General features: G+C 40.7%; 1 protein-coding gene across 5 annotated transcripts in view; it reads left to right on the forward strand.

The window, feature by feature from the left end:
• SCUBE1 (signal peptide, CUB domain and EGF like domain containing 1) overlaps positions 1 to 13,881 on the forward strand; it is a 269,114-nt gene that overhangs the window by 206,931 nt on the left and 48,302 nt on the right. For all 5 annotated transcript variants that reach the window (XM_063446713.1, XM_063446711.1, XM_063446714.1 and 2 more), the window contains one exon: positions 7,190 to 7,312. In XM_063446713.1, coding sequence (XP_063302783.1) covers positions 7,190 to 7,312 — 123 coding nt within the window. The remainder of the gene's footprint in view (positions 1 to 7,189; positions 7,313 to 13,881) is intronic.

Consider the following 13,881-nt stretch of genomic DNA (forward strand, 5'->3'; position numbering starts at 1 on the left):
CAAGCAGGGGAGGGGTTAACCGTGGGTAGTGAGGTTGGCTGGAAGGGACTAGCAGAGGAGGGGATAACAGGGGGTAGGAATATTGGCTGACTGGGACTAGTGGGAAGGGGTTAACTGGGTAGTGAGGTTGGCTGACTGGGACTGGCAGGGAAGGGGTTGACTGGGTAGTGAGGTTGGCTGACAGGGACTGGCGGGTAGGGATTAACTGTGGGTAGTGAGGTTGGCTGACTGGGACTGGCAAAGAAGAAGGGTAACAGGGACTGGAGGAGAATGTATTACTTGCATTAGAGAGAAGGAGGGAGAGGAGCACATATGGGCTCTAGCTGCAGTGCAGTCTGTGCTGTGAGCATTCCTTACACTAGATACGACACACATCTATCTTCATTGGCTGCAAAATACATGTTTCTTTGAGAGACTGGGAATCAGGAACATGTTGAAATGTGAGAGGGGGTAGATAAGGAGGCTGAGTTACACTTTCAAAGATCAGCAAAACATTTTACAGCACTGCAGGTAAACTACACAGAATTGAAAGAAAATAAACTAACCAAAGGTATTTTGAGCTTATTAGCTTTAATTTAAGGTTAACTTGTTTAGCTGCCTGGAGTGTCCCTTTAATATTCGGGGTAGTATTGTTAAAGGAACACTATAGTCACCTAAACAACTTTAGCTTAATGAAGCAGTTTTAGTGTATAGATCATGCTTCTCGGGTTTTACTGCTCAATTCACTGCCATGTAGGTGTTAAATCACTTTGTTTCTGTTTATGCAGCCCTTGTCACACCTCTCCTGGCTCTGATTGACACAGCTTGCATGAAAGAAAAACTGGTTTCACTTTCAATCAGATGTAATTTACCTTAAACAATTGTATCTCTTTTTCTGTAAATTGAACTTAAATCACATACAGGAGGCTCTTGCAGGGTCTAGCAAGCTATTACCATAGCAGAGGATATGTTTTTAGGAAGGCTGTGCAAGTCACATGCAGGGAGGTGTTACTAGGGTTCAATCAAAGTGATGTAACTCCTAAATGGCAGAGAATTGAGCGGTGAGACTGCAGGGACATGATCTATACACCAAAACTGCTTCATTAAACTAAAGTTGTTTTGGTGACTATAGTGTCCCTTTAATTGCTTCTATGTGATTTGTTCTTTCAAATGAATCTAGTTATATCTGAATTAATTTTTGAAAAATGAATTAAGAACATTTATGGGTATAGTTCTTATAAGATAAAGAAGTTTTGAGGATAGAGTCATTTAAGGGCTGCTATCCTACCCATCCATGACATTTCTACGTTCACTGATATGCAAGTTCTGCTGCTCAGCTGATCCACCCCTTTTTTCCACATTTGCTCAGCACTAACCTCCTTGTTCACAGTGTCCAATCAAATGCCTGTCATAGAGAAGCATTATGGGCACACTGTGCGTACCTGACATTATAAAAAAGCGTGAAAAGCACATACGTAAATAGATAATTAAAAAAAAAACTATTTATATATATATATATATATATACTTCCAGATAGAGTGCAGTCGAATGTCTTATTCACAAGTTTAAAGATATGCTTTATTAAGCAATTTTCAGTGGTTACAGATCATGCTATGTTGACGTTTCAGTCCCCCAGGAATTTCAAGGAATAATATTGTTCATTTGTACCTATATTTCCATTTGTCGCAACCTGCTTTTTTTCCACTTTGTATTCTCACAGAATAATTCTTGCTTCTTCCTGTGAAGATTTGATCCATTCTAATCTCACATAGGAGTCTTTTTTTCACTCGGAGGCAAATAAGAGAGAACTTCTAAATTACACAAATTCTGCTCTAGAAGATTCCACATGAAAAAGATGATTAGTGTTTCAAATGAACAGGTGTTTTCAGGAAGTACATAAGGAGGCTGTGTGATTGACAACCAGGGAGGTGTGGCTAAGGCTACATGAACAAAATTAATTAACTCCTAAACAGGAGAGACTCGATTTGTGCACCAACGCCATTTCATTTGCCTGCAGTTAAAGGAAAATGACACAAAGTATCTATGACTGAATGGTATTGTCAATTTTGTTGTCTAGTGTGATTGTCTGTAATGGGCAGTATTTTCCAGTAACCATTAAAACAGATCATGTGGTGCTAGTTATTGTGATCTATTCTCTAAACAGTAAGTTGTATGGGCTTTATTCTGTTGAAGGAAATTACTTCATCTTTGCTGAATTTGAGCTGTTATCCAATGTGTTTTACCACAAATGTCATATAACTCCAACTCCTATCCTTCTAACCATATCCAGTGGAATGTCAGGAGTTGATTAGCACTGGTGCCTCCATCTTGACTCCCGGCCAGCCATTGTTATAATCTCAGCATAGAGAACATCTCGTGAAACAAAGCGTTAACCCAAGTTGTAGGTGATTTTCAGTATTTTATTTAATGGTGTGATTTCTGGAGAGTTCCAGAGAAGATCTTGCTCGTTACCTGAAACAGAAAATTTTCTTTATTACGCAAGCTCAATGAAATCTCTGCTAATCAACTGCCTGCTTGTTTGATGAAAAGGGTGATATCCAGAGCTATATTAGACAAACATTTTGTGGCCGCTTGTCTCATTCCCATGGTTACCAGTTATCCTAAGCCCTGGATACTCTGAAAGTCTTTCGTGCAAACTTGAAATTCAGAGCTGAAATGTAGCAGGTAAGTGTCATTCACCCAGAGTGGGAATCAAGCAGAATGTTCTCAGCCTTATCTAGGAATCTTTACCCAGCTCAGCAAATTAAATCAGAGAGCAGGGTGCAAGAACGGATGTGCTTCTTGAACAATGCAGAGCTACTCAGACAACCCCAACCTATAACAGAGTGCTTTAAATGTCTTAAAATGTTCAGTGGATGTAACATGTTTGCTGTAATCTTGGGATGGGTAGGGGGTGTTGGAGTCCACATAAGGTTGTTGTAGTGTTGGCAGGTTGATTAAAATGGTTTAGAAGGCTGGTGGGGTGATGGGGCATACAGGGGGTGCAGGAGGATCTCTATGCAATATTTCCCCATGTAATGTGTTTATACAGCAATGCCCCCACCGTCTCACTTATACTGGGGAGATACCTGGGGGGGGATATGGGGATTCTGTACCCTATTTACCCATGTAATCTGCTTATACAGCAATGCCCCCACCATCTCACTTATACTGGGGAGATACCTGGAGGGAGAGGGGATTTCTGTACCATATTTACCCATGTAATCTGCTTATACAGCAATGCCCCCACCATCTCACTTATACTGGGGAGATACCTGGAGGGAGAGGGGATTTCTGTACCCTATTTCCCCATGTAATCTGCTTATACAGCAATGCCCCCACTGTCTCACTTATACTGGGGAGATACCTGGGGGGGGGGGGGATATGGGGATTCTGTACCCTATTTACCCATGTAATCTGCTTATACAGCAATGCCCCCACCATCTCACTTATACTGGGGAGATACCTGGGGGGGATATGGGGATTCTGTACCCTATTTACCCATGTAATCTGTTATACAGCAATGCCCCCACTGTCTCACTTATACTGGGGAGATACCTGGAGGGAGAGGGGATTTCTGTACCCTATTTACCCATGTAATCTGCTTATACAGCAATGCCCCCACCATCTCACTTATACTGGGGAGATACCTGGAGGGAGAGGGGATTTCTGTACCCTATTTACCCATGTAATCTGCTTATACAGCAATGCCCCCACCATCTCACTTATACTGGGGAGATACCTGGGGGGGATATGGGGATTCTGTACCCTATTTACCCATGTAATCTGCTTATACAGCAATGCCCCCACTGTCTCACTTATACTGGGGAGATACCTGGAGGGAGAGGGGATTCTGTACCCTATTTACCCATGTAATCTGCTTATACAGCAATGCCCCCACCATCTCACTTATACTGGGGAGATACCTGGAGGGAGAGGGGATTTCTGTACCCTATTTACCCATGTAATCTGCTTATACAGCAATGCCCCCACTGTCTCACTTATACTGGGGAGATACCTGGGGGGATATGGGGATTCTGTACCCTATTTACCCATGTAATCTGCTTATACAGCAATGCCCCCACTGTCTCACTTATACTGGGGAGATACCTGGGGGGATATGGGGATTCTGTACCCTATTTACCCATGTAATCTGTTATACAGCAATGCCCCCACTGTCTCACTTATACTGGGGAGATACCTGGAGGGAGAGGGGATTCTGTACCCTATTTACCCATGTAATCTGCTTATACAGCAATGCCCCCACTGTCTCACTTATTCTGGGGAGATACCTGGAGGGAGAGGGGATTTCTGTACCCTATTTACCCATGTAATCTGCTTATACAGCAATGCCCCCACTGTCTCACTTATACTGGGGAGATACCTGGGGGGGGGGGGAATGGGGATTCTGTACCCTATTTACCCATGTAATCTGCTTATACAGCAATGCTCCCACTGACTGCCTTAAACTCAGGGAGATACGGGCGCAGGGAAGTATAGGGACTCTCTATATCCTATTTACCCAAGCAATCTGTTTATGCAGCAATGCCCCCTCTGTCTCCCTTATACTTCTTATACTGGGGGAGATATGGGGGGCGGGTCTCTATATCATATTTACCCATGCAACTTGCATATATAGCAATGCTCCCACTGTTACTTTATACTGGGGGAGATACAGAGGGGATCTCTATACCCTATTTATGCCCTTATATATAACTCAGTTCTTCTGTAATGTTGACCCCATATCTTGAAGTGTGTCCCTCCCCCCCGACCCCCCCTCATAATTGCTGTAACACACTTTCACTCCAAGCACATGTAAAGTAAGACCTTAGCTCATGCATTACAAGGAAGCCATTGTCTGGGGGGATGATTGATTCTCCCAGGAGCTGTCTGCAGTTATATTACCCTGTGTGCTGGGGGAGCTTTGATCCACTGATGATAGATAGCTGTGCTTATCTAGAGGGACGGAAACTGCAAATACAACAAGGGAAAGTAACAGGGGGCTCGGATAGAGCCTTTCTCTATTCACATAACTGGGCCTTTTGTGGTTAGTCATGTTCACTGTGAGCACCTGTTTTCAAGATAAAAGATCCAACTTTCACTCAGCCAATTATTGTCCTATAAGTTCAGAGTTTAATTGACAGAGCGCAAAGTGAAGCACTTTCACCCTTTCTTTAACCATGAAAAGATAGAGCGTGCACGTTATTGTGCGGAGTCTCTGTGATGCTGCGTTGTTTAATCACTTATTATCTACATGTTTGTAAAGCGATCTCAAGTAATCCCCTTTCATTCCATTTAATTTTTTATTTTTTTATTTTAATGCCTGAAAAACATGTGGCTCTGGTACATTGTTAGAAATTCCTTTTTAACTTGGCTGATAAATACATTTGTGTTGGGGTTTAAAGACTCCATACGCCATTGTGTTTCATGATGCTGAGTAACCTGCTCGATGTCTGGAAATAATACGCAATCCTAAAATCCAATTAGTGGATAAATTGGGAGATGGGTAATCCTTTAAAACAATGTTCCGTTGGTATACGACCCCAGTCAAATTATTTAAGATGCACAAAACCACCACGGACGAATGCTGGAGAGGGTGCGGGGAAAGGGGGACTTACCTGCATATGTGGTGGAGGTGCCCAAGAATCACTAGATTCTGGAGGGCCATAAAGGACCTTCTGACACAGGTTTTTTCCAGAGCCCCAGACTTAGACCCGTGGGTGTATCTCCTAAATAGATATATAGACAGATGGACGAGAAGGGAGCAAACACTGATTCACAAAATTACCTTGGCCGCAAGGCGAGCGATCGCATACACATGGTTAAAACCAGAGGCACCACACATAGCAAGTGTTATTTCATGGTTCAGGGAGGTACGCCTTATGGATGACCTGACGGCTAGGATAAGGGGGTCCTCGGGAGCATTCTGTAGACTATGGGAGCCATGGGATGAGAGTCCTAGGCGCCCAGCGGGACTTCTGGAATCCCGAAGACTGACCGGGGGGTTCGCGCCCTCTCTCCCCCTCCCCCGCGTTTTTTCTCCCTTGTGCTTCAATGCCCCATCTAACCTCTTCTCTATCTTCTTCTATTCTGTTCTTTCCACTCACACTCTCCTCTTGTTGGCCACCACGAACCTCTCCTATAGGGAGTGGGGCCGAATTTCTCAAGGTGCAGCTATCTCTGCATTCAAATTAAGAGATGGAACACCTTACGTTTTATCTAGGATGTCGAATAAGTGATAGTGATACCTAGGTTCATGTTAAAATTGTTGTTAAAAACTTTGTTTCAATGGGCACATATACTACGCCAATACAGGGATGTCCCTGTACTATGCTGAGAAATGCAAAGAATTTACTGTAACCATGTCAGATTGTGAGGATGTACTGCACAACAAAAATAAAGAATAAAAAAAAAAAAAAATTGGGAGATGGGTATTGCTCCCCCTGATACAGCTGTATGGTACAAACCCTTTCCAGAGAGTTAGTACAATTTTACTATAGGAGCCAATATAACAAATAAGAGTCAAAAAAACTATAAATTTTTCTGCATTATCCCGAACATGTATCTCTTTTACAATCTGCTAGGAAACCCATGAAAAATCTGTTAAGCCAGGTAAAATCCTCAAATAACAACCTGCTGAAACATATGAATACCGCATACAACGCGGAAGCACGTTGCATGCTCTGGCCGTGTGATTTGTTTCCTGCGAAGTAGAAGCCCTTTGCCACTGCATGCAATGTGTCCATTTCCTGATATGGCCATGCAGCCTTATTAGACGGGGAGATAGTGAGCGTCATTTATCGTGTAAAGAGCTGTCTTGCAATCTATTTTACTGTAATGGATGCCACCCTAGACTGACATGATTTTCCCAGTGTTTTGTGTTGTGTATACGTTTCCTGGTTGTTTGATCAGTTTCATTTTAAAGCAGGTTTTATGAGTAACAGGACTAAGAAGACATATTTATGTTAAGATGGGCAATCAGTGGCCATCTGCTTTAAAAAAAATGTTAAATACGTGATCCAGAAAGTTTGTGCCAAAGATAAATAGAATTTCTCCTTCTTCTCCTCTCTTCAGCAAAGAACCACTTTAAATTCCGTGTGGGAAGCGGTAATAGAAAATCCACTTTATCTTGTCTGCCTTTATATACCAGTGAACCCATGGTAAGCGCTGTGATCGCAGTAAGAAATACTAACTGAATCTTCTCTTTCAGATATTGATGAATGTTTGGTAAATAACGGAGGTTGTGACCATTTCTGCCGCAATACGGTCGGAAGCTTTGAGTGCAGCTGTCAGAAAGGGTACAAGTTGCTGACCGACGAACGCACCTGTCAAGGTAATTTGGATAACTGATCTTGCTCTATGTGGGAAATGAGTATTGCACAAGGGAGTAAAGCTAAACTAGAAATTTGGGATTTTATTTGGGTTTCCTGACACCTTACAAAGTATGTGCACAGGTCACATATGCAGTTTTTCAGAACTATATTGTGCGTGTAAATGTTTCTTTCCACTCAGCCAGGCATTCTCAGCACTCTTTGATCCAAATACCACTGGTTCGAGTCTGTTCTTTTCTAGTGTCTTTGATCCAAATACCACTGGTTCGAGTCTGTTCTTTTCTAGTGTCTTTGATCCAAATACTACTGGTTCGAGTCTGTTCTTTTCTAGTGTCTTTGATCCAAATACCACTGGTTTGAGTCTGTTCTTTTCTAGTGTTTTTGATCCAAATACTACTGGTTCGAGTCTGTTCTTTTCTAGTGTCTTTGATCCAAATACCACTGGTTCGAGTCTGTTCTTTTCTAGTGTCTTTGATCCAAATACCACTGGCTCGAGTCTGTTCTTTTCTAGTGCCTTTGATCCAAATACCACTGGTTCGGGTCTGTTCTTTTCTAGTGTCTTTGATCCAAATACCACTGGTTCCAGTCTGTTCTTTTTTAGTGTCTTTGATCCAAATACCACTGGTTCGGGTCTGTTCTTTTCTAGTGTCTTTGATCCAAATACCACTGGTTCGAGTCTGTTCTTTTCTAGTGTCTTTGATCCAAATACTACTGGTTCGAGTCTGTTCTTTTCTAGTGTCTTTGATCCAAATACCACTGGTTCGAGTCTGTTCTTTTCTAGTGTCTTTGATCCAAATACCACTGGTTCGGGTCTGTTCTTTTCTAGTGTCTTTGATCCAAATACCACTGGCTCAAGCATGTTCTTTTCTAGTGTCTTTGATCCAAATACCACTGGTTCGGGTCTGTTCTTTTCTAGTGTCTTTGATCCAAATACCACTGGCTCAAGCATGTTCTTTTCTAGTGTCTTTGATCCAAATACCACTGGCTCGAGTCTGTTCTTTTCTAGTGTCTTTGATCCAAATACCACTGGTTCGAGTCTGTTCTTTTCTAGTGTCTTTGATCCAAATACCACTGGTTCGAGTCTGTTCTTTTCTAGTGTCTTTGATCCAAATACTACTGGTTCGAGTCTGTTCTTTTCTAGTGTCTTTGATCCAAATACCACTGGTTCGGGTCTGTTCTTTTCTAGTGTCTTTGATCCAAATACCACTGGCTCAAGCATGTTCTTTTCTAGTGTCTTTGATCCAAATACCACTGGTTCGAGTCTGTTCTTTTCTAGTGTCTTTGATCCAAATACCACTGGTTCGGGTCTGTTCTTTTCTAGTGTCTTTGATCCAAATACCACTGGCTCAAGCATGTTCTTTTCTAGTGTCTTTGATCCAAATACCACTGGCTCGAGTCTGTTCTTTTCTAGTGTCTTTGATCCAAATACCACTGGCTCGAGTCTGTTCTTTTTTAGTGTCTTTGATCCAAATACCACTGGCTCGAGCATGTTCTTTTTTAGTGTCTTTGATCCAAATACCACTGGCTCGAGTCTGTTCTTTTCTAGTGTCTTTGATCCAAATACCACTGGCTCGAGTCTGTTCTTTTTTAGTGTCTTTGATCCAAATACCACTGGCTCGAGCATGTTCTTTTTTAGTGTCTTTGATCCAAATACCACTGGCTCGAGTCTGTTCTTTTCTAGTGTCTTTGATCCAAATACCACTGGTTCCAGTCTGTTCTTTTCTAGTGTCTTTGATCCAAATACCACTGGTTCCAGTCTGTTCTTTTTTAGTGTCTTTGATCCAAATACCACTGGTTCCAGTCTGTTCTTTTCTAGTGTCTTTGATCCAAATACCACTGGCTCGAATCTGTTCTTTTCTAGTGTCTTTGATCCAGTGAACTACATTGCCAGGGTTATTCACTAAACTGGGAATTGTGAATTTCAATTCATTTTCTGAACCGAGACAACATAACTGATTTGGAGAAAGTGTCCAATTCAGCTATTTTAGCCTGAAGCTTGAAACTCACTTTGAATTCTTGACAAGTCACACTTCAGCTACAATATACATTTCCTGATCATTTTGATTCAACAAGTAACTCTAATTTTCTAAGCTAATAAAAATGAACCTCTCAACACCTGGAAAACGCTGTCGTATCCAGAGCATCCCAACCTGTACAGTAATCATGCTGTCTAATCAGCATCTCGATATGCCACACCTGTGAGGTGGATGGATTATCGGCAAAGGATAAGTGCTCACTAACACAAATTTAGACAGCTTTGTGAACATCGAAAAAGTGTTGCGTTTATAATTTTGTTCAGTGTATGTATGTATAAGCAAATGATGAGATTTAAATGGTTTGTATAAAAATAATGAATATTTGAATAACACTGGGTTGTTTGTGGCGTGATAATTAGTAGCGTTATTTCGAAAGGAAACAAGAGATGACTATTGGGGGAAAATACATATAAAAACCAATGGTAATATTGTTACTAATAATCATTTTCTATTATATTTTAAATCAATTTATTTTGTTTCAGCCTCCGGATTGTATAATAAGTTGTACAAACAAACGTATGTTAACAGGAAGCTTTTCATATTTATTTAATTTGTTTAATCTTTTATTTAATAATAAGCGTGAAGACACCGATCATAAAATATGTAAGTTTACTGCCAACACAATTGTTTATAAAACATGTTAAAGGGACTCTTTACTCACCAGAAGAACGCCTCTTTTTGCTCTATATTTCTCTATCTTACTTTTCTCTTCTGTTTTTCTCTTCTCTCACCTCCTATTCGGGTTTCCGAATGTGAAAATTCTTGAGGACTGGGTACACACAACACTTCCGGGTTTGCTTTTGTGACAGTGGGGGAAGGCGATATGGACTTCTCTATATAATGGCATGACTGCTACCATTCTTGGCCATTTACAAGCATATGCAAATTTATCTTTTTCGTGACTATGATGTAACATTGTTGTTTTGAGGCTCTTAATAATTCTTCCTAATGTCTACGCAGGCTGTATCGTTCAAAATGTTCTATTGCGTACAAAATACCACGGCTTATTATTTGTATTTTTATTTGTCTTACGGATTCAATGTCACTCACTGCCTTTTATAGAGCCTACTTTTCAAACATAAAAAAGGAATGGAAAAACAAAAAAACTAAAGCTTAATATATTTGTTCTGGTGAGTAGAATCATTACCTTCAGTCTTTTTGCAGTAAACACTGTCTTTTCAGAGAAATTGCAGTACTTACATTACAGACTAGGGATACCACTGGCCACTCCTCAGATGGCTGCTAGAGGTGCTACCACGGGCAGTGCTGCACAATGTGACTGACATTCAGTGTCTCCACCCTCTGCATGAAGACACTGAACTCAATAGAGTTGCATTGATTCCATCTATCTCTATGAGGAGATGCTGATTGGCCATGGTGGCATCTGGCTCCGCCCCAGACCTGGAAGAGGATACAGAATCTCCTCTACCACGGTCCGTGGCTCAGCCATGCTACATGCTTTGATTGGCAGGAGGGGAACTCTGCCTGCAAGGGTTATAGCGCAGGATCCGGCTGACCAGCAGCTCCCTTCCTGCTGGTCAGCCGGATCCTGCGCTATAACCCTTGCAGGCAGCCCTGGGAATACGCCTGCAAGAGGAAGATTGTATGTCCCTTCCATGCTTGTGTGCTCCCTCTCCACCCTTCCCTTCCTCCCTGCAGTCTGATATATATATATATATATATATATATATATATTTTAAACAATTCCCGGTTTGACAAATTACTCTGGGAGTGGGCTGTAGTGGTTATGGGGCTTCAGATGTTATTAATTTAAATAAGTATATAAATAAATTAGGCTATTAGCAAAATAATAACCTAAATAAATATTTTCAGTATTAAGTTATATTGGACTACTTTACAGATCAATAAGGGGCTAGTGATGGCTTTCTGCAGTGATAACTTCTATTAGAATTGGCTGCTATTTCCCTGAAAATTCTGTTTATCCAAATTGGACAAAGTATACAGGCAGATAGTGTCTAATTCTTACTGTATTTGAATGGCTGGTTGCCTACTTCCTTCATTCGGTACTAGGTTTCAGGCATTTGCATCCAAACAGGTAAAATTCCAGTCTACGTTCCATCTAATTTGGGGGCTTAAATCTGTCTATATTCTCTGTAATTCAGTGGCTGTATTGGAAAATCCAAACAATGACTGGATATCGCAGTTTGAATGCCCTCTTGTGATATCATACTATCTTTCTTAAAATACACTGGGAACATTTGCACCTAGTGAATAACCTTGTTCACTATGTTTTATTATACTGTGCCAGATACATTGGTAAAAACAGCACTTATTAAGAAAGAGGGGGAAATCTTGTCGCTCCTAAAATAGTTAAAAATAGATTCTAATTATTGTATGCTTTGGCTTGGTTTGAGCGGGTTGTTTATACAGACAGACAGTAAATATGAAAACTCTGAGGTTTACGAATAAGTGATTTTGCTGCAGAAGGGGCCGAGCGTTCTTGCCCTGCGACTAATTTAGCGGAAACACACAGTAATGTTCAAGCCACCGTCTCATGTATAATTCAGGGCCGACGCGGCTCATGGCAATAATTTGGGTTTCATTTAGTTGCTCTCTCTATTGCCAAGAGTATAAATGGAGATATTTTCCTCCTGCGTGTGATGGAATCTACTCTTTGCTCCCCAACATCAGACACTTTGATTTTGCTGTTTCTTTAGCAAAAAATAAAAGGTGATTTTTGTTAAAGGATTTTGTCACTAAACAGCTAGTAGTGGTGACATTTATAGCAATATATATAATTCTTCAGCTGAGCATTTATACGTCAAAATATTTAGTCTAAAGTAGCAGTATGGGGGGAAAAAAAATCTCAAACATTTTGACGTACATTTTGTAAACTTTTGTCCCTGTTTCGTGCGTGATCCCTTAGTTTCCTTGTTTTGCACTTGGAATGTGGTGGAGTAAATACATTTTATGAAAGGTTTACAATTGCCTACCAAGGATAACCAAAGAAACAATAATTCAGGCTATAACTTTCTTTGTTACGTTTTGTAGCCCATTGGATGCCAGATAGATTTTATTGAGTAGTGGTGCTTAAGGACCCAAGGAAAGAACAAAGGATGGTTTGAGTTTCCACAAAACTAAACTAAACTAACCATGGCTAGCGATTCTATAGGCTGACATTAATGGGACATTACCTGTATGCAGAAACCACATCATTTGCTATTGGGGCATAGAACAACTGATCCAACCGCCAGGATTGCTGGGCAGGAACACTCATAAGGAAAACATGTAATCAATGACTGAGCCAAAGGTTCAGTGCTCTTATTAAGAACAACTGGCTACACAGATGCAAGCATTGAATCCGTTACAGTGCTCCAGAATAATGGAATACATGTCCAACGCAGGGCTACAGAGCCCATTCAGCAAATCTTCCTGCTCATTTCTTTTATCGTATGGATAGGTGAAAGGATTCTCTCCTGTGCGTGGTCAGTCATTGAGTGAAATTCTCATTAATGACTATGAGCTCTGATATAGATCTGGAGAGCTCTGTGTTATGGGAGCTTTCTGGTTCCTCTTAATATCCTGAAATTATCAGACTGCAAATGAACCAGCTCCGGAACATGGGAAATCCTTCGTCTTCATAGGAACGTCATTCAACCTCCCAAACGGTCAGATAATTTTTCCCAATTTTGCACTGATTATCTTAGAAGCCTCAAAACCGTTTTAATTTTTTTTTAATCTTTCCGTAAAACATGTTTTTTTTTACCTCCATTAGCCCCTAACTAGAGATTCCAACGCTCACAGATTGCTGCCCAGGCCAATAAAATGAGATCTCAGATCTGTTTTACAGCACACATGTTGGTTATTAATATTTCTTTGCCTATAATAGGAATTGGATTTGAACCTGCTACCCTTCCAGATCAGCTGTGGAGTGCTCCCAGCCAGCTACTTCTACGGCCCAGCGCGTGTAAAATGGAATGAAATTGAGTGTTAGGTTAAAAGTGCTCAGATATTTCAATTGTTTGGGCTGGGCTGTTTATTTTAGTTTGAAATGTGTAAAGTGACAGGACATACAGGCAATTCTCGATGACGCTGATCTGAGCAATAACATTTCCATTGTGGCAACCGTCACGCCGTTTGTCTTCCATGTTTAGAATTGAAATAATTTTATACACTGTAATAAAGGGAAACAGAGTGGATATTCACAGCTTTCAGACGACTGGGGCAAATCATTTTGTTTCATTAAGAAGGGACCCTTAACTGCAAACCGATCTAATTGAAAACATTTGTTTCCAGCAGCCAATCAGAACTTTGGATTTCTTGATATATGCAAATTATGTCCTATTGTTCTACTGTGCTGTAACGTGAACTCTAGGGAGTGCTAGATTGTTATATTCTCTTAGTAGGAATTTCATTAAATTATTATAAAAAAATAAAAACCAGCAAAAAACATATCACAACACAGCAAGCTAAGTTATGAACAGCAATTAAAGTGCTGTATGGTGTATAGATATTGAAGATGGAATTCACTTTAATATTTATTTTCTGTAGTAATTATTATTACTATTATTATT

This window comes from Pelobates fuscus, chromosome 3 (assembly GCF_036172605.1).
Source record: "Pelobates fuscus isolate aPelFus1 chromosome 3, aPelFus1.pri, whole genome shotgun sequence".
In the NCBI taxonomy this organism is placed as follows: domain Eukaryota; kingdom Metazoa; phylum Chordata; class Amphibia; order Anura; family Pelobatidae; genus Pelobates; species Pelobates fuscus.